At 38.6% G+C, this 26778-nt stretch overlaps 1 protein-coding gene across 5 annotated transcripts in view; it reads left to right on the top strand.

Annotated features, from left to right (window-relative positions):
- The window catches only part of DGKI (diacylglycerol kinase iota), a 295355-nt gene that overhangs the window by 184059 nt on the left and 84518 nt on the right, over positions 1–26778 (top strand). For 2 of the 5 annotated variants that reach the window (XM_020792200.3, XM_078376256.1), the window contains exon 21: positions 5462–5524. The exons of the other annotated variants lie outside the window; for them this stretch is intronic. In XM_020792200.3, coding sequence (XP_020647859.3) covers positions 5462–5524 — 63 coding nt within the window. The remainder of the gene's footprint in view (positions 1–5461; positions 5525–26778) is intronic. 5 annotated transcript variants of the gene reach the window in all.

The following is a 26778-nucleotide window of genomic DNA, read 5'->3' on the forward strand; positions in this document are numbered from 1 at the left end:
AAATACTGTAATCTGGAAGGCCTTAGCTGCCCACCTTTTAGCATGTTGCTGAAAAAGGTCACAATAAATTTTGCCACCTTTACTTGAGCATTACTACTTTTGCTTCAAAGGAGAGGGAAGACATTTGTGAATGAAAGAACCTGTGGTTTTGTGATTTTAAAGCTTTTAAAAATTATGTTTTCTTTTTTGTTGTTTCTTGTATTTTTTGTATAATAATAATAATAATAGCCTCGTGACGCAGTGGTTAAAACGCTGTACTGCAGCTAAAACTGTGCTCACGACCTGGGGTTCAAATCCCCGGTAGCCGGCTCAAGGTTGACTCAGCCTTCCATCCTTCCGAGGTCGGTAAAATGAGTACCCAGCTTGCTGGGGGGGGCAATGTGTAGCCTGTATAATTAAAATTGTAAACCGCCCGGAGAGTGCTTGTAGCGCTATGGGGCGGTATATAAGTCCAATAAATAAATAAATAAATAAATAAATAAATAAATAAATAAATAAATAAATAAATAAATAAATAAATAATAATAATAATAATAATAATAATAATAATAATAATAATAATAATAATAATAATAATAATAATAATAATAATAATAATAATAATAATAATAATAATAATAATAATAATAATAATGAAGAAAAGAACCTGAGTTGCAGGTCAGTTCCTACATCTCTGATTCTGTTATTTCAAAGGTTTACTATGTACGGGGTGTGATGTATCTGTGTTTCATTATAGAGATTTTATCTGGTGCTCTTCTTAAAGGTTTGCTGTGCTGGAACAGCTGCCTTTAGCCTTTCATGTCTCTTGGATGGTGTTAGGAGTAATACTATTAAGTACTTAGCAATATGGCTTGCATTTAAAGTGTGGAATTGTCATAAGTCTCAGCAGGGAACACCACTAGGCATGGGATTTTTGGATCTACAAGTCTCATAATTTTTTATTCTGGCAGTTTGATCTGGTAGACGCCTTACAGACAGCTCAATGTGGCTCACTTGGAAGAAAGGCTTAAACTAGAAAGCTTGGAGGCCTAGCTCAGCCTAATCTTTCGGTTCAAAACTCAGTGCTAGCTGTGGGCTTTCTTTTGAACAGGACACTAGATGGAACTAGGCCTAGCTAGGCCTCAAAGCCTCCCAATTTAGTCTTTTCTTCTAAATAAGCTGCATTTAGGCTTCTGTGCATCAAATAGAACTCCCAGAATGGAGAATTGTACAAATTTTACCCCCCTCCCCCAAAATCCCACCTCTAGACACTACATATGTGTGGAATAGCATTCATTTCTTTTCATGTCCAAGCTTTAGACTGGGTGTGGAGAATATAAATTTCTTATTAAAGTTCCCTCCTATTAATGGCATCTTGGTTTGGTTTCGAGTCCTTCAGTCTGAAAATTTAGAAACTTAAATTAAATTAAACTGTTTTTAAATTGTTGGAAATCACTTTATAAATATATCGACTGTTTTAGAGCCTTTATGCCAATCTTATTGATTGTGTCCGGTTCTAAGATCTATTGAGGTATGACAGGTTGGAAATGCTTGAACAAATAAATCTGCAATCTCCTGAGTCATAGTAACTGTAGTCAAATTATGTCCCCAAGTAGCTATCTTACAAACAACGACAACAAAAAACAAAAGGACCTTCACAAAATGAGGGCATTCAGGATCCTAGGATCCTACTCCTTTGTAGTTTGAACACTGCATCCAGTTTACCAGTCCTTGTAGAATGCGAACTACATCTACAAGTATATCTCTAAAAAAGATAGGGATTTTTCCAGAGGTAGCCAGTAAAGCTACAACCCCCATGAAGGTTTACTGCTCTCAATGTCCAATGTCAATATTGTTTGTGTCTAGAAAAAGGGGAGGAATAAAATATGGATGTGAGCAAAGAGATGTTACCATTGTTTATGGCCGTTATCTTTTGTCCATTTGTCTTCTGACTCATGCCTGTTAAATCTGGTGGCAAAGTTTTACTGAAGCTAATCTGGGAAAGTCAATTTTGCTTTAGAAGAACGAGCTTCATTTTACTGTGCCTCATGCATCATTAACAGAATTGCCTGCTGAACCTCTGCTCCAGAATCTCTAATAGAAAGGAGGGGGTGCAGTGATAAATGAAAAAGAAGGGGAATTGGCAAGATAGTGACAATTCCGCAGTGTTGGCGGATTGGAGAACCAGGTCTGATATGTAATCTGAATGTCACATTGAAGAGAAAGTACTATATAATCAGCCTCCCAACAAGTTCTTTCTGATACAAACTCAAAGTTTCAAAATATGCTACTTTAGAACATAGCCAATACGGGCCATCTGCATTGTCTTTCTGTGGATGTGCATCTACAGTTTCTATTGAGAGGGTTGGGGAGCAGAGCTATAAAAATTAATCTTTTAAAAACTCTACTTGGTTGCAAGAAAGTCAAGTAGAAGAACTAGAAAGTTACCAAAGACCTCTCCTATCCAACTCGTGGTTGGTCTAGACCAGTGGAGGCAAACCTTTTTCGGCTTGAGTGCCCAAAATGAGTGGGTGGGGAAGAAACCAGTGGCTGCTGTGCCGCCCAGAAGACCAGAACTGGAACAGGAAGTGGTAGTTTCAGGGGGAATCATGGGGATGGACAGGAAGTTAAAGGGGGAATCATAGGGACGGACAGGAAGTTAAAGGACCCAGAACAGGAAGAGAAAGGGGGAATCCCAGCTGCAGGCACTTCAAAAGGTTTGTCGTGTGCCAGAAGAAAGGGCTTCGCGTGCCAGCTGTGGCACGCATGCCATAGGTTCACCATCACTGGTCTAGACCTACCTTTTCTTCAGAGGTATTAGATCTGTTAGCAATCATCATGCCAGCCACTAAGGTACATTTTGGATGCATATTCCTTATTTAGGCTAATAATGTGAAGTCTGAAAGGCTACCTTGGCAAATTATCATGACTAACATGTATCTCTACATCAACTATGCTGTTTTATAGCTACTGGGAAACATGAGATGTGACATGCAATCACGCTCATAGGCTGGCTTCCCAGAGGAACTTTGTTGATCACTGAATAAACAGGATGTTCTACTACATAACCCTTTGTTTTGATCCAGCAGGTTTTGCCCTATGTTCTTGTGGATGCAAAAGTGTAGGACCAGCCCAAGATGTTCAGCAGCTTTCAACAAAGCTGTCTATCCCCAGTCCATTTCCAGAAGAAAACTGCACAGACAGTTTCCAGGGGAATAAGAAGAGCCATGTTAGTCTGTTGCCAATGGAGGCTGGTGGCTCTGAGATCAATGGAATGCTCAGTCTATCCAGATTTTAGTCTAAACCTTACAGGTGCTGAACCTCCCCACCACAAAATAGGTTCAGCACCTTGGATAAGTCCCTTAAAGTTTGGACTAGAATCTGAGTGGATTTTTTTGGCATTGGAATATCCAGCCTCCACTGTTGGTTACAGCAAAAGGAACAAGAAACTGTGGCACCTAGGAGACAAAGAGCCTTTAGTTGATCTACTAATCTTTTTTGGTCTGCAGCCCAGGTGAACCTTTCTCAGCACCGGCAAAGGTTAGAAGGCTAATTTAGTAGGTGGCACACAAACATATCTCTGAGAGAGATGAATAAGTATTACAGGCTTAGGAGGAATGTCTGGAGAGCTTCCACTGTCACCTGAAGCAGTTGCTTCATAGGGTAGGGCCAGCCCTGTGACACAAAGAGCCTATGTTTACATTAGACTTACGTTGCTCTTGTGCTACTTGTGTTAAAAGCTTATAGCTGTTGATAGGAAGAGAAAAGAGAGATCATGCATTTGTAGTGTGAATGAGCATTCCAGTCATATATATTTTACATTTGCATTACAAATGTACTGAAGTGAAAAACTCTTGCATTTCTCTTGCTGCACAAACAATTACATAGATAATTAATCTGGGATATACAGATTGCCCTATTTGTAGCATGACATATAGTAATTGGTGCTTAACTCTGGAACAATTGAGTTTGATTACTGTGTGTGTGCATGTTTGTTTATCTGTTTGTCTGTTGCGGGGAGGAGAAGAGGGAACACATTTTTTTAGCTTCATATAACCATCTGGATAATATCTGAAATGGCTCCAAAAGAGGGCTGGAATGGCTTAAGGTGACTGAGCCATTTCCAAGACATCTGAAGTGACTTTATGTGTTGATGTCCTTATGTTGACTGTCTTCAAACCATGAACCCTCTGAAGTACCATTGAAGAATTCCCTGTCACCCCGTTCACATCTCGTAACAGAAGAAAGGAAAACTAGAAAGGCCTGAGCACATTAGATAAAAAAAAATAAAACAGGGTGTCCAGGTCTCTGCAGCTCTGGTTAAAATTAGAATAAAGTGTTGGTTGTTTGATTGAAACTGGGACTTTCTTCCTTCAGATGACCTCTGCATCATGTGATTCATGATTGCATGATGTGTATGACTTGCATGAATGAATGACTTTACATAAGAAGGATCCTGATTGGCTTCAATTTGAGCTGAGCTTTCTGGCTACGCACAACCCAAAATGTAGTATTTTGTATGGATGTGGGCAGAGGGCAGAAGAGAACTGAAAGTGGTTTGTGAGATTAGTTGGTGGAATGTGCAATAGTGGCATATTATATATATATCCTTCATGTCACTATTGCACATTCCACCAACTAATCTCACAACCCACTTTCAGTTCTCTTCTGCTACTACGAGACTTCGAAACCATGAAAGTGTTTGAAGCATAAGGTTGAAGAAACTGGCACTATAACTCCTTATCCTTTACATATATCTATGAAGGATAAGGAGCTATAGTGCCCATTTCTTCAACCTTATGTTTCAAACACCTTCATGGTTTCGAAGTCTCATGGTGCTACCAGGCTCAAGATGTAAGAATCAGCCCTTGATCTCCCTTTACTTTGTGTTCTGCCATTACTTTCAATTAGGCACCATCTTCTAGGGTAGCTATTTACACGCTCCTGAAATGGGATGACAAGAAACACAACTGTTTTGCCTAAAACTGCATGCACTAATTGATATGTACCCATTGAGGCTGCTGCAAATGCTCACTTTGGATGGACAACTTCAGGGTCCTTGATCTTCCTCCATAGGATTCTTTATCTTGAAACCAGACTTGGACTGGACAGTCCATCAAATGGAGGACACCATCAAAGGAGGAGTGTTCTATGGCAGTTCTTCAGATAGAGGGCTTTCCTCCCTAAAAGAGGGCATGTGGAAACCCTACCATTTTCCTCCATTGTGCTTGCTGGTATCTCCCACTGGCTTTTCCATTCGGGGTGTGCTGCCCTTAAGCTTAGCATACATCTCCACTTAGCCTTTATGTGATGCTTTCCTTTTGTTTCTGTTTACATGTTATATTGTATGTCTTCTCTCTCTCTCTGTCTCTCTGTCTCTCTCTCTCTGTCTTCCTCTCTTTCTCTTTTTCTATGCTCTTTCTTTGTCTGTCTACGCTGTTGTGCTGACCCTCTCCTGGCTACTCATTCCTGCTGCCTATAGCATCCATAAAGTGCCCTCTGCCGACCTGAGGAGAGTATCAGCTCCCCCTGACACCTTCACAGTGTAAGTACTTGCCTTTTTTTCCTCCCTATTTTTAAATGGCCCTGAATTCCCTTACCTCTGCTCCCTCCCACTCTGCATGGTTTGTATAGTGCTAACCCTCCACTCATTCTGAGATGCTTTCACTCAAACCTAGCTTGTGTGTAGAAATGAGGCTTTTATTGGATTGTGTGATGTCAGCGTTCAGAGGGGCTGTGGCATCTGAGGCAAGTGGCACCATGTTCTACTTGAGGCATGGGTTTGAGCCTTCATCCAGGTGAAAGGAAGGGGAAAATGTGGGGTCTCCCTACTGTAAAGGTAAAGGTAAAGGTTCCCCTTGACAATTTTTGTCCAGTCGTGTTCGACTCTAGGGGGCGGTGCTCATCCCCGTTTCTAAGCCATAGAGCCAGCGTTTGTCCGAAGACAATCTTCCGTGGTCACATGGCCAGTGCGACTTAGACACGGAACGCTGTTACCTTCCCACCGAGGTGGTCCCTGTTAATCTACTTGCATTTGCATGCTTTCGAATCGCTAGGTTGGCGGGAGCTGGGACAAGCGACGGGCGCTTACTCCGTCGCGTGGATTCGATCTTACGACTGCTTGGTCTTCTGACCCTGCAGCACAGGCTTCTGCGGTTTAGCCCGCAGTGCCACCACATTCCTCTCCCTACTGTACTGCCCCCAAAAATAACCTTATAAAGAGAAAGCTTATGCTTTCAATAAAATAAAATTCAATTAAAAGGAAAGTGCATAGAATTGGGCATAACCTTTCAACAGAGCCAGGGCAGGGTCTGCTGATAATCTGAGGAGAGAAGATCATAGCTAGAATGACATTGGCAGATCTGAGACAGAGTCAAGGAAAAAAACCAATGGGTTACAGGTAGACAGAAGTCAGAAGTCATGTTTCAGAGTCCAATATGGGTTTCCTGACCCCCACCACCAGCAGAATCAGTATCCACTGATTATCTTACCTGAAAATACTAGATAAAACCCCATAGAAATGCATATTTATTTTCGGGGTTTATTTACCAGAACTTCCCACTAAAGCAAGCCATAAGCCATTCTATGTATAGCATTTTACTGTATACTTCATGGTTTTTTGGCATCTATGTGGGAGCTTGGAACTAATCCCCCATGGATACTGTGGTCCTACTGCAAAATATTAGCTGACATGTCATTATTTATTTTTTTCTTATGCCTCTTAGAATAAGTCTTCTGGAAAAGGCCTTTATGAACATTTATAGCATGAAAAAATGGTCTTTATTAAGAGAAGTGTTGACCATGGCTTGGATAGGGGCCATGGCCTCATGGTGGAGCATACATTTTGCAAGCAGAAAAGATTTCCTGGGAGGATGAGGAAAATATCCCACCTGAAACCCAGGGGAGTTGCTGCCAATCAGTGGTCACAATAGTGAGGTAGATGAAGCCCGTGATTCTTTGTGGAATAAGAGACCGTGTCAATCAACTCCTCTAACCTTGTGAAGTATATTAGTTCAAGGATGTGAAACCTTTGCTTCCCCAGAGGTTTTGAACTACAATTCCTGCAGTGCTTTATCTCTGATCCTTGGAGCTTTTGAAGACTTGAGGTCCAAAATATCTGAAAGGCCAAAAGCTGTGTTGGAGATAATGGCACTTTTTACACTTTCCAAATACATCTATGCCTATTATATACAGAGATACTGCTTCGTTTCTGTCACGTGAAGCAGACTAGAACTTTAGAATATGCTTCCATCCTCTCATAACATCACTTAGCTGTTAAAAAAGGGGACTGGGAGTAAAGGAGGAAATTACATTTGTCTTAATAACAATGCCCAGTGCTGTTGCCTTTGTTGATGTGTGTGGCTTAGTTGTTGCATGTTGTGACTTCTTTCCTTCTTTCTTTATTTTTGTCAGAGCATTGCACAATTTAGATAATTAGACTGGAATCTGACTAGAAGCAGGCTACTTCAATAGTGTTATCTTGCCCATTTGGTAGATCTTCTTTTGTGCACATTGTGAGTCATAAATTGCATGCATATAAGTTCTACGTTGATTGAATTTCTCCACAGTTACCGAACTTTTGTCCTGTATCCAAATAGCCTCATTTCACTTGTTTATTGTTTGATCTTTCAACTTCACTTTGAAATCTATTAAGTGACTTCCAGATGGTCCAGCTAGAGTGGCTATAACTATTCCATGAAAACTTCCAACATGTTCTGGCTCTCTGCTTGATTGACTTTCTTCTTCCTGAAATGGTAGTGATTTTAAAAAAGGAGGAAAGCCATTCTAACTACACAAATGGGACATGTAAATCTGCCAGAAGGCAAGTTTGACGTCCATAGTATGCTCTAAAAGTACAGATCTGTGACAGTGGAACAACTTTTTGCCTTCCATGTTAAAGGCCAAAACACAGTTTTCTCATTCTGTCTTCTCAGCAAAAGCAGTGATGTTTACTCTGGTACCCCACCTTCTATACTTGCTTTCTATTGTTTTATTTTGGTCTCCTGACTGATATCTGGTACAGATCATTCACCTCTCTTGTTATTATGGTAGTGTCCCAGCTTTCCCTGATCTCCTCATTCTCCAGCAAAAAAGAGGGGTGAATAGCAGTTCCTCAAAGTCTCCAAGGGCGATGCTCCATATTTTAAATGAGGCATGGAGGTGGCCTGCCCTGTTTAACACTCCCAAATACCAATTTCCCAGTTTTTCCAAGTGGACTTCTACTAGTATCACTTTCATGCTTTGCATGTTGTGGGGCATTTTAGAAAGACTCTGAAGCCCTCTAAAGAGATCTGGAAAACTGGCCCCTAGAGCCACCAAAGAATGACTCTCTTGCTCTTAAGAGAAAGTGGGGAATCTTGTGGGGTTTTAAATATTCCTTACTGAAATGTCTCCTTCAGGTTGAACCTGAAGAATGGAGAATTTATGGAGTGCTCTTTCCAGCCTTAATTAGGTGGGGGAATATTTGCCCCCCACATATTAATGAACAACTGTTCCCATCACCACTGGCTCTACTGCCTGAGAACAGCTGGAAAAAGCAATCTATCAATATCTAAAGGACTGCATTTTCTCCAACCTAGTACTATATGAATAAATGAATATATAAAAATGGATGATGATGATGAGGATGCCAGAATTTTACTACCAGCTACCTATGTTGGTGGTAAATTCCTTGAATATTGACACACAAAGATGGCAAGTGGTTACAAGACTCAGAGATGCCATCCAGTAATGTCAGAATGTCAACATACCATCTTATGCCCTCATTCCATTATACATTAAACTATATCACTCCATAATCTTAGGAATGCAGAGCTGGAAGGGACACTATGTTTCATCAAGTCCAGCCCCTGTTAAGAAGACACAATGAGAAATCGAACTCCCAACCTCTGGCTCCACAACCAGATACCTAAGACACTGAGCTATCCTGCAGTCTTCATATTAATCCACAGAGTAATACAGTCATGCTGTTTTTAGGGTAAGGTAAAGGTAAAAGTTCCCCTTGACAATTTTTGTCCAGTCGTGTTCGACTCTAGGGGGCGGTGCTCATCCCCGTTTCCAAGCCATAGAGCCAGCGTTTGTCCGAAGACAATCTTCCGTGGTCACATGGCCAGTGCGACTTAGACACAGAACGCTGTTACCTTCCCACCGAGGTGGTCCCTATTAATCTACTCGCATTTGCATGCTTTCAAACTGCTAGGTTGGTGGGAGCTGGGACAAGTGACGGGCACTCACTCCGTCGCGTGGATTCGATCTTACGACTGCTGGCCTTCTGACCCTGCAGCACAGGCTTCTGTGGTTTAGCCCACAGCGCCACCACGTCCCTTTTTGTTTTTAGGGACCTTCTTGCTAATCCTGCTGAGTGGGGCTCTTGATCTTTCCATCCCAAGCCCTGCCCTAACACACATCACCGCAGGGCAGTGGCATTTGCTTCCTTTGAAATTTGTTTACCCACGTGACAGCTCTCTGTTACTTCATAATGCACGGCCAGCCCTCTAAGTCAGTGGTTCTTAACCTTTGTTACTCGGATGCTTTTGAACTGCAACTCCCAGAAACCCCAGTCAGGACAGCTGGTGGTGAAGGCTTCTGGGAGTTGCAGTCCAAAACTTCTGAGTAACCCAAGGTTAAGAACCAGTGCTCTAAGTGGTTTCCAATCTACTTGACCGCTTGGCTTGACTTCTTTCAGCATCCCCGTTAATTTTAGATGTGGGGTCGAGGCAGGAAGAGAGTGGCATCTTTTTTTTTTTTAAACAAAGAGACTTCAGCTAATTTGTTAGTCAAAGATATTCTGTATCTCCAGATCTGAAAAGAATAGATTAATCAGGCAGCTGCACAATGACTGACAATTAGTGTGTCTGATAAATTAAAGCACAAACCCAAGGGGCACTACAGAAATTGGATTTGAGATGCTTGTTGCTTTGAGATTCAAATGCGCTTCCCCAGCTTGGCAGAGTGTGTTGTTTCTAAAATCCTGTTGGAACAACATTACAGACCTGATTCAGAGGAATGTGAGTGGCAGGTGATAACCTTCAAATGTCAAAAGTCCACTTAAGGAATTAGCCTTGCATTTTGGAAATGGAAGGTTATAGATTCTTGGCCAGAGTTCTCCACTACTAATGGGTGTGACCTTCTCTGAAATTATCTTGGCGACTTCAAGCTGGCACTAAAACCTCATGCCCTGTTATAAAATCATTTCCCTCCAGATTGCTTGTACACAGGTTTAGATAAATATTTGGCTAAAGTTAAGCAAACAAAATATCTTATTCATCATTGCTGCCCACAGAGAAAATGCTTTGTTGTGCTCACTAAAATCTCTGTGCTAGCTGATGATGTTAATTATTTCATAATAATCATTTTATAATAAGAGCCCCACAGCACAGTGGTTAGACTGAAGTACTGCAGTCAAGACTCTGCTCACAACTCGAATTCGATGCTGGCCAGTTTAGGTAGCTGCCTCAAGGTTGAGTCAGCTTTCCATCTTTCCAAGGTTAGTAAAACAATGTTCAGCTTATTGGGGAGCAAAATGATGTTTGCACAATTATTAGAGATGGGCATTTACCACAGTTCAGTGGTTTGACGTAGTTCGTCGGATTGGGCCTACAGGCGTTGTGTAAGTGCCCCAGATTCTGCACCCCACCTGCTCTCACGGGCACCCACTTAGAGGAGAAAGCACAGGAGGGAAGCCCCTAGCACTGCTTCTGACAGGTCACCTGCAGGAGGAGGTGGGATGAGCAATCCAGGGACTCAATCTGACAAACCATGATGAACCATGTTAATTCCCCATCTCTAATCATTAGGCTGTAAACTGCCCAGGGAATGCTTTTAGCATTTTGGGGCAGTATATAAGTTGAAGTGACAACAACATAATAATAAACCAATTATGAGATAAATGTTTATTTCTACTTACATTTGGGGCAGGATAGAGGAATAGGGCATTTCTGGTGCTCTAAAGTATTGTGGGAGTTGGGAGAGATTAGATAAAGGTAGACACAAAAAAGGCAATTATACTTGTCAGAACCTAGCATCCAATGAAGGACTGCTCGATTCACGAACAGAGAGTGTCCAGGGGTCTGTGTACTCCAAAACAGCTGAGCAGAGTCTGGGTGACTCAGCCAGGACGTAACACAAACCCCTTATCACAAGTCTGTTCTAAAAAGGCACTCGCTTGTACTTAATTAAGTTTAGCAAGACAAAACACAAGAGAAAATACATGAGCTTTGGAATCTGCAAGAATGATCAAAGCTCAGCCAAAAAAGGACTCTGTAGCATTTTGTGGCCTAACAACTATCCTGGAAGCAGGCTCCACAGACTTGCTGTTCAAAAGACCATTCTTAAAATACAGTCTTTAAAGATATTCAGTTTGTTGCATAAGCAAAGCATAAGTCACATTTCCGAAAGATATTGCAGTTAAAATCATAACAAAATTTAACTAGCAAAAATATGCTAAAATTCTAAAAAGCTTCTTTAAGGGTAGGCAAGGGTTAGCCTCCATCTCTTTCTACTATTCTACATCTCAGCAGAAGAACACAAAATTGTTCCCTAGAATCTAGAAACTGGAATCAGGTATCTGGAATCTGGAATCTCTGTCCATGTGGCACAATCCTCCATTTTCTATCTTCTTGGCACCACCCTTCTCCTTCGTCCCTCGAGGTGTTGACCAATTGGCGTTAAGGACAGTCCGTTCACATCACGCCTCCTTTTCCCATGAGAATTCCAGGTATTGTTTTCCATCTCCTCGTCTCAGGTCTAGATCCAGACAACATGTTGTGTCTTTACTCCTTATTGTCCCCTAACATGGCTGATTACATGGAACTTTCCCATCGCCTCTTGGAGAAAACATTCCCATCATACAAAATCATTCTAACACAGAACCAATATGTATTCATTTTATAATTCTCCACAACTACATAATCCATCTTCAATTCAAATTTTAACCTTAATATTCACAATCATGACAATACTAGTTTCTGAAATATTCAGTGTTGATTATTCTTGTGAATACAGGATGTGTTTACTACATTGCTGAGGTCAAAACGGTTAATGAGAAAGAGTGTAAGGTAGAGCCATATATGTATGCTGATAAGTCTCTGGGAATTTGTCATAGATATCCAGCTTATGACTTCCAGTAGCAATAGCAGAGATAAAAGCAGTAACAGGAATGGGTGTGAAACGATTGCCAGCTCAGCTGTGGTAGTAACAATAAATTCCTGTGTGAAATATATGGTCATATACACCCTTCTTCTTTAATTTTAAGGACACATCTTCAGGAACTATTTTGCATCTGGTTTTACCTCAAGATTGCAGTAAAATGTAACATATACTCCAGAAGTCAACTTTCTGCACATCTGGACACCACTTTTGTTATATGGGGAAACACAGTCCTCACAGAAAGGCAAGATAAACATATTTTAAATAAATAGTAAATACTGTATGGAAAGAAGTAGAGCAAGGCTGGGATTTAGCAACTTGCCCCTTAATCAGAAATGTGATGAAGGAAGAAAAGGAGATAGGGAATAATCACAGAACAGCCATGAAATAAAGGCACACTGCCTGATACATTTAAAGGCACTTTTACTGTGACAATGGGGGAGTGTGGGGTTTTCCTGTTCAGGATTCCAGCCTTCCATTCTTTTCCAGAATGTTCTGCTCTGTTCCTCCTCTTCCTGATTTTGTGTTGCACCTCATCCAGCCAACCAACAGCATGCCTTGGTCCCTTGATTCCAAATTCCCTCAGCTTGCTGTCCTTTCCTCCTTTTGCATGAGTGGTGTTGTTTGGGCTGCAGGTGGATTCAGGGGATGGATTCATTTATTCTATTAAAATATATGGGAACCACTCGAAACTTGGAGCAAAATGTTCCTCAAGGAGCCAGATCTCCTATATGACTGTGGTGCTGTTTAACAGTAAGTAATTTGCTGTTACAAAATGCAACTGGCCTCTGAGATTTTTTTTTTTTTTTTTTTTTTTTTGCGGGCTAATTGGTCTGCAGCAGAGCCCTTGGATTTAACAACTGAATTCCCATGTTATACATGGTTGTTATGTGCTGTCAACTTGTTTCTGACATCTGGCAACCTTGGGAGAATTTTCAAGGGATGTGAGATAATGGAAGGAGTGGTTGTTTGCTGCTATGCCACACAGAGTTTCAGTAGCAGAGCAGAGATTTGAAGCCAGGTCTCCTGTTTCCTAGTCGGACACTCTTAACCACTATGTCACACTTGTCCTCTTCTCTACTTAATGTTTCAAGAAGACTATGGAAGGAAATGCAGAGGTGTCTTCTCATTTGCATACAGTGCCAGCCCTGCAGCAGTTGCTGGGTGGCAAGTTCCAGCATTCCTCATCATTGATTATCCTGGCTAGGGCTAGTGAGGGTAGCAGTCCAACAGCAGCAGGTGGGTGGTCAACTTTGCCAACCCCTGGCACATAGGATGCCAGCTAAGCCAGATGGACCTGCCTGTTTCCTCTGCTTGCACTTGTGTACTTCATGGGAAAGACCTTAACTCACACGAGCCTTTCAGGAAAGCTAGGCTGTGTTATTGGGATTGGCTAGTAAGCTTCTGAGAAACTATAGAATGAAGCCCAGTCTCCTAAGGAAGTCTTACACTGTTTCTCACTGTTTTCTACATCTACCCTTCCCCAAATTCGTCCCCTTCTGATGTTTTTGTTTCCTGTGAGTCCTGCCCAGATTCCCACCAACAGGGGCCAAAAATGCAAAAAGCTATAGAAGAGGCAGCTTTCTTTTTAAATAAATTGTAAAACACTTCCCCCACCCACCTTTTAAATTTTTTAAAAAAACACCTCATATTTATAAAATAGAAGGGAAATTCAAGTCACTTTTGTATTCCTCCCTATTTTTTCTGTGCTTTGAGGCTTCACATGGTCCCCTAGAATCAGTTCCCAGACACCTAGAAGAATGGTTCCCAACCTGGACCCCCCCCCCCGATGTTCTTGGACTAAAACTCCCAGAAGCCTTCACCACTTGCTGTGCCGGCCAGGATTTCTGGGAGTTGTAGTCCAAGAACATCTCAGGACCTAAGATTGGGTACCATTGACACAGAACATGCCCAGCGTGCCTTAGGCATTTCATCTGGCATTTCATTTGTGGCCTTTTGCTCCCACTGTTTCATTTGTCCTCTGTGTATGTGTGTGTGTTTTCACACACCTGTATTTGTGTGTATTGAATGCACTATATCTAGTGAATTGGGCTCAAATGCATGAAGGCTTGGACTGCCATGACGTGTCTAGTCTTTGAGATGCCATGAGACCCTTTTCTTCTTTCTGTGATGGCATCTTTTTATGTTTTGAATGAGTGTTGTCAAATAAAGCCTTGGGGTTTTTTTTTAATGTGCATCATTTCTAAGCTCTTGACAATGAGATCTCAGTAACGAGGTTAATTATTTTTCTTTTGTACCTGCTGTTTCCCTTCTCCCTATTGTTCTAAAGGCCTGACATTTAATTAGTTTTGCATGTTTATTTCTTCTTCAGGAGATAGGTAATTCATTAATCTGTCACAGCAAACATGCCCCAGGGGAGTTTTATATTTTCAGAACTTTAGTTTTGTTTAATTTTGAGGGATTTTTTAAAAAAGGAGGCAGATTTCTTACTGAATCATATTTGCAGTGTTATTAATTCAACAGTATGAAGTAGACTGCATTTTCTTAGTTAAAAAAAAATCTGTCAGAAATCTGACTGGATTCTCCCTCCCGCTCAGTATTTCTATATACAGACACTTGAAGGATAAGATATGGTTCGCAGGACCTGCAAATAATTGAAAGAGAACAAGGCTGTGTTTTAATTAAAAGTTTTCTTCCAGGTGAATCAACTTGGTGCTGTGGCAGAATGTTTTAATGTCAGATAAATGCCCTTAGCTCAACCATTGGCCTGAATTCTCTTGTTTTCCTAACCCTTCTGACTGGAAGCCAAAGATATACAACTGAATAACTAACCATAGCTAACCAGCTGGAGTTAGGACCACAACCTTCAACATAGTGTACATCTTGTTGTCAGAATGTATTGTCAGGCCTTAAGACTGCAACATGTGACTGAAGCAAGAGCCTGGGCAATGGGGTGAGGTATACTCAGGAGTAGTGTTGTCCTGGTACAATGTGTCATGTGCTATAGCTTCAGACATGAGGACAGTAAGTTCAAATGAACTGGGGCCTTCTTCTCTTTCCACCAGTTCCTTGGGGTTCTTTGGACACATAGTTCTCCAAAGTTTTCCATTGTTGCAGAGGTGGGAATTATGAAGTCTAAGGCCATTTTTTGCAAATCTCTCTCTCTCTCTCTCTCTCTCTCTCTTTCAATCTCAGTCTCTCTCTCACATACACACACACTTTTGGTTTGGGTTTTTAAAAGGGAGAATTTCACCTCTGAGGGGGAACGAGAAACAAGGCAAACCTCACACCTTATTTTAGCAAACCAGATGTTTTTAATACAATAGAAAACATTCTGAGAGTCTTGGAGGGTCTCAGGAATGGAAAAATGTGCCCCACACTTCTGAAACCTGCCCACTTCTGCTCTATACCTTTCATTTTTTTTTGTTTTTTTTTTTTTTTTTTTAATATTTTATTTTATACACAAAAAAAAATACACAAAAGAACACATACATAACAAAAATACAAAAAAATATAAGTAATAGTGCTTATTATAAACTAAATTCTAATGTGCACCCCATACCCACGGGACTCTATTTACTATAATAATTTTTTTCTTACAGATTACCTCTCCAAAATTGTATTGAGTATTCTTTAGAGGCTTTCCCCCTTCCTTTCACTAACACAAATTCCACAAATTTACCCCAAATATCATAGAAATTGTTACATCTTATTTCCCCTCTTTTTATTTTAAGTTCCATAGTCAATTTATCATTTAATGCAATGTCCCATACTTCACAATACCAGTCTTCAATTTTAATATAATTCTTGTCTTTCCAAAATCTAGCTATTAATATTCTAGCACCTGTCATAAAATTAGTGATTAATTCTTTCGAGTGATGGTCCAGATCTGTATTATCAAAAATTGACAATAAAGCAATTTTGGCATTAAAATCAATATCTTTACCAAATATATCACACATTTCCTTAAAAATCAATTCCCAAAATTTCTTAACCACTTTACATTCCCACCACATATGAAAATACGTACCAATTTCCTCATCACATTTCCAACATGCTTTGGAGTATGTTGGATTTATTATATTCAATTTTACAGGAGTCAAATACCACCTTAGACAGATTTTAAAAAAATTTTCCTTTATTCTTGTTGACATTAATCTTAACACTCTCATCCTCCACATTTTTGTCCAATCCTCTATTTTAATATCTGTTTTTAAATCGTTTTCCCAAATTAATTTTAAACCTTCTATTCCCCATTCTTTTTCCTCTTGTTCCAAAATTATATTATATATTTTACTTACTATTCCTTTCAAAGTTGTATCTTGCATATCTTCATGTGATGACAGAAATTGTTCGTACTTAGTAAGTTCTCTACATTTACCATTAGTTTTCAACCAATCCTTTGTCCAGGTGTCTAACTGAATAAGATTATACCATGATAGTTTATTAGATTGCAGTTTAGACATAATCAACTCCTTCGATCTCATGTTACCCATCCAGTCCTTCAATCTTGCAACCCTTTTATTCTTAAATAATTCTACTAAATCCTTTAAATTTGTAGGAAAGTTTTCTGTCTCAGTCACTAGTTTTAATGGTGAAGTTAAGGGACAAAACTTCTCTTTATATTTATTCCAAATATTTAACAGGTTTCTTAAAAAGGGGTTTTTAATCTGATTTATTGAACTTCTCTTTAGTATATTAAACAAGTATCCTTCAGCATTTCCATTTATTTCTGAAGATTCCATCTCCCACCAAATTAATTTTTCTTTATTGAATATAATATCTCCAATAACTCTTAATTGATTTGCTATATAATAATTTTTAACATTGGGCATACCTAAACCTCCTTTTTTTTGAGCCTTATACCAATATCTTTTATTTATTCTAGATTTTTTGCCTTGATTACAAAATCCATTAATTAATCCCTGCCAATATTTAAAATCCTCTTCTTCTAATCGTATTGGGAGCATCCTAAATAAAAAAGTGATCTTCGATAATATTTTCATCTTAATTAAAGCGATTCTCCCAAACCATGATAGTTTCAATTTGGCGTACTCTTGCAATTTATCTTTAATTTCATTTTTTAATTTATTAAAATTTTTCTCTTTTAATTTTTGAGTTGTTCTAATTATGTTTATACCTAAATATTTGATAAGATTACACATTTTAACGCTATATTTATTCACAAACATGTCTTGCTCCTGTATATTATAGTTAAACATCATCATTTGTGATTTTTGCCAATTAATCCTTAAACCTGTTATTTCCCCAAATTTTTCTAAATGGTTTTTAATGTTTTCCATACTCTCTAATGGATTTTTAATAGTCAGTAAGGAATCATCAGCAAACAAATTAATTTTAATCATTTCATTTTTACCTGTTCCTTTAATTAATTTATCATTTCTTATTGCGTTAGCTAATAATTCTATAATCATGCAAAACAATATTGGTGAAAGTGGGCAGCCTTGTCTAGTACCTCGGCCTAGAAAGATCTTTTCCGTTATACCATCATTAACTATTATTTCTGAAGTATTATCTAAGTATAATTGATCTATAACACCTCTAAACTTTTTACCAAATCCCCAACCTCTTATAAGAAGTTTTAGTGTTGACCATTCAACACAATCAAAGGCTTTAAATATATCCAATGATAAAATCATTGCTTTTATTTTTTCTTTTTCTATTTCATGTATAATATTTAAAACTCGTCTAGTTAAATTGTCCATTTGTCTACCCTTAATGAAACCACATTGGTCTTCTTTAATATAATTTGCTATAAATCTATTTAATCTATTTGCCAATATAGCGGTAAAAATCTTAGCATCTTGGTTTATTAAAGATATAGGTCTATAGGATCCCGGATCTGTTTGATCCTTATTGGGTTTTAGAATGAGAATCGTTAATGAATGCTTCCATGAAGCTGGTATTGTCTCTCCTTCCATTATCTTATTATAAATCATTTTTAACTTAGGTATTAAAATGGTGCTAAAGTGTTTATAATATTCTGAACCCAATCCGTCAGGACCTGGTGTTTTACCATTTTTTAATTTATTTATGACTTCAGCAATCTCTTGCTCCTTGATCTCTTCTTCTAATATTCTTTTATCATTTTCTGATAATTTAGTTTTTAAATTATCGTTTATATATTTTTCTATACATTCTTTCTTTATGTTATTTCCTTTGTATAGTTTCTGAAAAAATTCATGAAAAATCTTCAATTTTTCTTTCATTATATTACAATTTTTACCTGTTTGATCTTTAATTATCCCTATTGAATTTTTTGCTCTTTTATTTTTACACATTTTAGCTAACAATTTTGAGTTTTTGTTATTAAATTCAAAAAAATGTCTCTTTAAATACATCAAATCTCTTTGAACTTTCTCTATTTCTATATTATCTAATTCCTTTCTCTTAGCCTGAATTTCTATTAATATTCTTCTATCTCTTTCTGTAAAAAATCTATTTTCTAAGTTTTTCAAATCTTCTTCTATTTTTTTCACATGTCCCTCCTTAATTTTTTTTAATTTACACGATTCTCTTATCGTTATTCCTCTTGTGATTGCTTTCATTGTGTCCCACAACAGGCCTGGCTTAGCACCTCCTGTTTCATTTATTGTCCATAATTCTAGCCATTCCTTCTTTATCTTTTCTATTATTTCTGGATGCTGCAGAATATTATTATCAATTCTCCATCTTTTGGAGTCTTTATAATCTTTCTTTATTTCAATCTCTATTAACATCAATGCATGATCTGTTATTTTAATAGGGTTTATTTCAGTATCAACAATCTTAGAAATTAAATCCTGAGATGTAAATATATAATCTATTCTAGAGTAAGTATTGTGCACAACTGAAAAATAAGTATATCTTTTTTCATCACCTTTCATTTCTCTCCAAATATCCTTCAAATGGTTATTTTTTATCTTTTTACTTAATATTGTGTTTCTATGATAAATATCATTCCGACTGTATGCAGTTTTGTCTTTTATCTTATCCATAACCATATTGAAATCTCCTGCCATAATAACATAACCTTTCTTTACCTTTTCCATTTCTTTAAAAACCAAATCATAAAATTCACCTTGTTTATTATTAGGTGTGTACATATTTACCAAAGTATATTCTTCCAACCCCATTTTACCTTGCATTATTATAAATCTACCATTACAATCTTTTACTACCTTTTCTACTTTAAATTCGCAGTTTTTGAAAATTATAATTGCTACACCCCTAGATTTAGAAGTTCCAAAATTTTTTTCATAAATGTCGATATTGTTCATCTTTAACTCATTGACTCCTTTTTCTGATTGATGAGTCTCTTGTAGAAAGACGATATCCAGCTTGTTTTTCCTCAACAATGCTTCTATTCTTCTTCTTTTCACTGTTGATCCGAGGCCTTTAACGTTTAAAGTTGCAAGTCTTATTTTTCTACCCATATGTGTTCAAAAGTTTTCTTTCCAATAGGTCCCGTGTGTAACCTTACCTCCCACCAACAACATAAAACAGACAAAACAACACCCCATAATTGATTTTCACCAATTTTGTGAACATATACATTCGTATCCTCTCCACCATGGTCCCATGCCATGACCACTGGCATGAGCAAAAGGTGGGGGGGAGACGCCACCATCGTCCGGCGGAACCATGACCGGAGCCTTGCCTCTGATCTTTTCATTTAACTTTTGCATTTCTACTTAATGTTTAATACTACAATAGTAACAAGATAAAAATAAGAATAAGAATACCCTTCTCCTTCCCCCCTTCCCCTTACTGGAATCCTTTAAAGAGTTTATATTTAGTTTTTAGTAATTTTAATTTTGTTACCCCTTTTACTATCTAAATTTAGTGTGTTTAGTATGATTAGAACAAGAGTAAAATAAATAAATGGTATTATTCTATAAAGCTATTTTAAAAACAACAAAAAAGAACCTCAAAAATTAGAAGAGGGGAAAGAGGGGAGGAGAGAAACATATATATGTATATATATATGCATACACATACATATATATAAGAAAGATTTTATTAGGAGAAAGATAAAGGAAAAAAAAAATAAAAGATATAAAAAATAAGATAGAATAATAAAAAAATATAAGAAAAAACTGGTCCATCTTCTTCCTTCTGGTTCAGCCTTCTAGTTCTTTGCTTGTGGTTGGAATTAACTCCTGACTTTCTCCTTCATAAATGTTCCAATCTTTCAGCAGTTGTAAACCTTGCTCGCAGGAGTGGATTTTAAACAAAATCTTGTCTTTCCAGATTTTCAAAAAAATTGGGTAGCCCCAATGATATCTGATGTTATTTTTCCTCAGAATTGCTGTAACCGGCTGCATAGATCCTCGCCATTTCGCAGTCTCTTTACAAAAATCCTGGAAAATCTGAATTTTTCTGTCCCTATAAACCAGCTGGTCTTGTTTTTGTCTGATTGCTTTTAAAAATTGTTCTTTCTTTGTATGATTCAAAAACTTCACAACCACTGGTCTAATACCGAGACTACTTGGATTTCCCAGGAAATATGCCTTTTCTATATCTGTTTCAATCAGATGCTGCGTGTCCATTATAGAGTTTATCCAAGCCATTATCTCCTTTCTGAGATCTCGGCCCTGTTGCACTTGGAAGTTCATTATTTTAATATTAGACCTTCTGAGGTTATCATCCATAAATATAAGCTTTTTATTGGTATCAGAAATTTGCTGCGCCATGGACACAATTTCTTCTTTATTTCCTTGAACTGTATCACCAAGGTCCCTAATTTTGCTCTTCATGTCCTTTAACTCCTGTGACACCCCTGAAATTTGATCTTGAAGCTTAGTGATGCTTCTTTCGATGGACTTAGATCTTTGCTCTGTTTTGTCAAAGCCTTCAGACATTTTACAAGACAGATCTTTTATAAGCCTTGTAACCTCGTCCATCCTATCGTCTTCAGTTGGTTGTGTCGTCAATCTTTCCAAACTGCGATCTGAGGGGGTTTTGGCAGTTTTATCCCTCCTCCTTGACATAGAGAGTTCTAATTAAAAATAATTATTGTTGTTTCAGGCTTTTCGTTAGGAGCAGGGCAGCTGGAAAACGCCAGTAGCTAATCGGCCATGAAAGTGAAAGTAGTTTTTAACTTTAAAAGAACATAGTCCTTAAGGCTTTTAATCAGCGATATGCCTTCCTTATCCTTCTCTCCAAGGATTTATGATAAAAAAAACATTCTTCTAAAGAAAGAAATGCATTTTAATAGCTTTTTACCTTGCTAGGCGATACGGAGGGTTCGCTCCTAGCTGGTCATCCCCCCGAGCGGAAGTGACGTCTCTGCTCTATACCTTTCAGTCATAGTCAATTTGCTCCTCTCCCCTTCTGAGCTTGGCTTTGAGTCATTGTATGGGGCTCAATTAGATATGCATGTGCAATTTGCCTTGGGGTGCTCATTCTATCAGCCTGCTTTCTCTACCAAAACACAAACTCATAAGGGTTTTAGGGAGGGCATTTCTTTCCTATGGAATTGGATCTGCACACCCAGACCCTTTTCTCACATTGTGTCATATTCCCCTGCCTTGAACCCTTGTGTTTGTAGGAAGGAGGACATAGTTGGGGATGAAACATCTGCTGAAGAATCCTCCCAGGTCAGAGGGTGTTGTTTCAGCTGATGGACACATGCACTTAACTCACTTTTTAGAGCAGGTGCCTTTCCTTTCTCACTGTAGAAGCCAGTAGTTGCAGAATGAAACCATGATTTCCTAAGGTATATAGCTTCTCGGAGATTGTGGTATCAACAGCAAGAGTAGAGTTTATCCCATCCCAGTAGACCTGACACCCCCACCCCCCGTGAGAGGATACTCACAGCTTTCCCATACAGCTCTGTCCAAGGTGCTGACTGTGTCTGCCTTATCCAAGCAATATGCTCTTGCCCTGACCTTACCAGATGTGACTTTGCCTTGCCTGCTATGACGCTACTCTGCTACTAATAGCCTTTGTTGATGTAGGCTACTTCTCCCAAGAACACAGAGCCTCCTTGTAACAGGAGGCACAATATATACATGGGGCCTAATGCAAGTAGGGTCATGCTGCTGGATTCTTCCCAGTGTTGTACTTCCAGTTTGCTTGGAAAACTGGGGAGACGGCAAGTGCAGATGAAGCAGTGTAGATGAACTGGGACTTGCGTGGATTTGTGTTTTGGGGCTACAATTCCCAGACTTCCTCTGGGAGCTATATCCCAAAGCAAGAAATCTGCATGGATCAAAAATAAATTTTCTTTGGTTGGAGGAAAGATACTCAGTGTTCTAAGATGGGCTGACACCTGTTTGGAAGGGGATTATTTTCTCCCTAGCAGTATGATCCCACCTCCATACTACATAAGCAAATGTTACATATGTGTATGATGTCTCCTTTCCTGACTAGGCTCTGAGCTCACAGGAGAAGCCATGTAATCTGGTGATAATGCTGGATCTAGCAGTGCTCGTGAGCATTTTCTGCTGCACCCTAGATTTATTTTCTGTTTCAGCTGTGACTTGCTACTTAAATACAGTAATCTAGCCAATGCCGTTCAAGGCTTGTCTTCCAGGAGCAAGCCATAGACGCAGAAGAAATGTCTAGGGTAGACACCTAGGGTTCTTCAGCAGAACCTGAAGTCTTTAAGAGCATTGAAGTTGAGCTATCATTAAGACCCACTACGAAGGGCTCTTCTTCAAGATGGCCATACAAAGTGCAGCTCTTCAGTTGCTGGTGTATTTCAGCTGATTTAAAACTACTTCACTATCTATCAGTTCAATTCAATCATTAAAAAGCTTTAAATTTTGAATATATTGAAAAATGAGCAAGTAATGAGCACCTTCCCATTAATTCAAACCTACCAATGAATTTTTAGTGAATAAACTGCTAGCTAGCTTAGTGGTTTTGACATGTTTGGAAGTTCAGTTCTCCACTGTGCCTCCCTGACAGGGGCTGGACTTGATGATACTCTGAAGTTTTACAATTATTATATTATTATTTCATCACAAGGTGAGATTAGATTAATTTCCACAGGAAGCATGGACTTCTCTGTTGGAGCCACAGAATTTTGGATTGTTCTTTTTTCAAAGCTTTGAAAGACTTTGCATTACAGTATATTTTGTTTTTAGCTGATGTATATTTTAAACTACTTTGATAGTTTACGAATTAAGGTTTCCATGTATTTACCTGGAAAGTGACATTACTGTTTATAGTCATGTTGAGCTAGCATATAATAGCTGCATTTTTTTCTCAGCTTAAATGCAGAGTTTCATTTCTCTCCTCTGAAGGCTGATTTCTTTTTACTCAGTTTCCCCACCTTGTAAAAGTGATTTAAAATCCTGTCTCGAAGATCGAGGCATTTTAAGGAGAGGCTGAACAACAATGGGCCAAGGACAGAACCCTTTGGCTCCCCACATGTCACTTGCTTGAGAGGGTACGAATCACCCTCCTTTCTGAATTTACTAGAAAGGCAGCTTGATGAAACATTTAAGATGGAATTTATGATGGCACAAACTGTTTGACAGTGAAACCGACTGCCTTGGAAAATGGCACAGTGCTCTTTATTAAAAAAAAAAAACATACAGTAGCTGGGCACAAATGATCTTTTAAAATTCTCTGCCCTATATGTGGAGACAGAAATCTGTGGAAAAATGTCTCCAAGGGAAGGAGAGATTGTGTAGCAATTTCTTAAAGGCGAGGCTCAGCATTAGCTGTAGCACAACTTTGTGTTTGATCCATAAGAGATGTTTGGCTTTTGCAGGACCATTGGAAGTGGCAGCATTAACAGCTGTGGTGACAGCCTGGTCACTCTTTCATTTCTTTCACAGCACCCTCTATCCAGTGTCATTGTGGAAGGGATGGTGAGGGGTCAGCCACCCCGACACTGGCAGAGAAGTCATTATGTAAAGCAGACTTCTGTTTCTAGAAAAATAAAATCACTGAACATTTCTCATAAAAATATCTGCTGAAACCAAATGGTTCAGCACATGTTCTCGTTCTTCAGTATCCGGCACTTTCACCAGGACTTTCAAAGGTTACATTTGTGAGGAGTCACTGCAGGAAGATTTTTCTCATCCTAATGTTTTTTCTTTAAGCCCTGAAGTGAATATGAGGAAGGCAGTCTTGTGTCCTGTTCAAAGAAAAATGGAAAGTTTGTGTTGTGCCCTTCTTTATCCTCCAGTTTTCCTAAAGCATTATTTTCCCATGAAAGAGTCTTCTGTTCTTTCTGCCTCATTCTCCAAGGTCTTTTAGAATTTATTCAGTTATTCTTTTCAGCATGGTGTAACACTGCAAGGTGGCCAAGGGTGTTGTGTCTATTTTTTTACTTTTGGTTACACATCTCTTTATTACTCTGCAGCTTTGCCGGCTGCCCACACTTCCTAATTTGAAAAGACCTTATGGAGGTATTTACCTCATGACATGTCTTAAAATGTTTTATTCTAGGCTTTAAGGGTGGGGTGGGGTTTGCTGGCTGCCACAGAGGTGATGGTACAGTAAACGACAAAACAAGTCCACATACCCACCAGCTACCTCATAAGTAAGGTAAGCACAAAATCCCTTCAACTTATATCTCTAAAAGTTCTCCTTAATCAAAATTCTTTCCAAAGGGAATTTCTTTTCTACCGCATGATTGAGAATGATCAAAATTCTCATGGAATAAATTTTTACCACAGCTCTAATGTTTACATAGAAACTGGTCACATGTTAGAGATGCTATGGTTTGTTTAGGTGATCCTTGACTCCCCTTCTTTTTCTGATTCTGTAACAGTAACATAAACAAGAAATAAATTAGATAAGTGATCAGTAACTATATTAAATACCTGCAGTATGGAGGAAAAATGTGCTTGGGGAGAATTTTTTTAAAGAGATATTGACTTTACTATGTACATATTCATTTTGTGCACAAATCTCATTCTGCTTGTCAGTTTCCAAAGCTGACTGCCTGAAAGCAAACATCTGGGCTTTATCTCAGAAAAAGAGAAGAAATGGATGAAAATCAATCATTTTGCCCCTTTGAAAAAATTAACTCTTTAGCAGGTTTCCTGACATGCATGGTAGAACTGCAGCAATGTTCAATGTAATTATTCCTTCCTAAACAAGTACTGTGTATAATATCTGTCTCCGCATATGTTCCTGAAAAGACAGTGGAGCAGAACCTGCTATAGGATATGTGGCTGCAGATATTCAATGCTGAAAGCAGATGAAAGCTACTCTACAGAAGAATATTGTAGATGAACACTACAGCCTGATAATGGAAGATAGGAGGGCTTGGCGTGCTCTGGTCCATGGGGTCACGAAGAGTCGGAAACGACTAAATGGCTAAACGACAATGACAGCCTGATAGTCCAATGGCACTTTTCTTTGCCAAGAGACCGATATTTCAGGGGAAAGACAAAGGACACTTTTAAGAGTACCATGACAGAATGGAAATCATCATCATCATCATCATCATTTCATGATCAGGAGTGCTTTTCTCTTGATTCAGCAGGAGACGGGCAAATAAGATCCAAATCCTTAAATATACAAAAAGCATTTAAGCAGTAAATCAAATGAAAATATATAAACAGTAGCAATAAAATGTTTAAATGAATACATTCTCTGCAGATAATAGATAGTGCTTTATTAACTGGCAGAAATGAATGTGCAGTGCAGAATTTTTGAAAAATTCCTCTTTCCTTTGTGAAAACAAACCTTGGAATTTCCAAAAGTTGACAGGGTAGAGTTTTTAATTCTTGGGAGGGAAATTATCCCACAAGATTTATCATTACCAGATCTCATTAGTAAAGTATTTCAAGAGTTCTTGGTGTGTTGGGTGCTGCCCAAATGGTTTGCCTCTTCACAATTAATCGTCATGCTTTTTTTTTTTTAAATGCAATTGGGAAGTTAAATTTTGGTTTCGCTTTGAGAATGATCTGTGAGTTTCTTGTAGAGTTTCTTCTTGGGCAAAAATAATTACTAGTTATCCGGATGGCCTGGGAAGAACTCAGATATGTAAACTGATCTCAGTTGCCTTGACTTTATTTCAGTACACTGCGATGGAAGTGAGAAAGTCTCTCTTGTTAAAAATAAAGGGCTGTGGGGAGAACAAGAGATACCTTTTGTGTGACACTGTGAGACAGTCTCCTGTTTTAGTTTGTTTTCTGCCTGTTAATTTGCAAGGTCTTCTAGTTTTTTCACTGAAAAGTTGCAAGCATTCCCCCTCCCCTTTTCTCGATATCTATCAGTCAATGGAATGTTTACATTCTTGGATATGAGAGAAGATCGGAGATGTGCTCTGAGTTTTATAAAATCTTTGGACCGTTCTTGCATGTATTCAAAAATGCCTCAGGGAGGGCTGTTTTTTAAAAATTTTTCTTCTTTTTTCTTTCAATGTAAACGCTAAATCAAATAATAAATAGCTAAATCTACAACCAGAGACTATTGTAAGTAGTGGGTTTTTTTAATCCGTATAATTTTTTTAAAAATGTTTTTGTCAGTATTGGATTTCAGAAACTTATTTCATCTGAAACTTTACGGGGCTATCATACCCCTCGCTATCTTCATCTTTTTCTCTCTCAGTTGCTCGTTGAATATGAAGTAAGTACATGCCCTGTCAGGAAATATGCACAGCCAACTTGCCGGTGCTCTGCTGTTATTCATGCACAACCTTCTCTTCTCTCCCCTGTGTTCCCAGTTCCCATGTCTACCTACAGGAAACAGCAGGTAGATATTTTTTTTTCAGTC

Source organism: Pogona vitticeps, chromosome 5 (genome assembly GCF_051106095.1).
Source record: "Pogona vitticeps strain Pit_001003342236 chromosome 5, PviZW2.1, whole genome shotgun sequence".
NCBI classification, from domain to species: domain Eukaryota; kingdom Metazoa; phylum Chordata; class Lepidosauria; order Squamata; family Agamidae; genus Pogona; species Pogona vitticeps.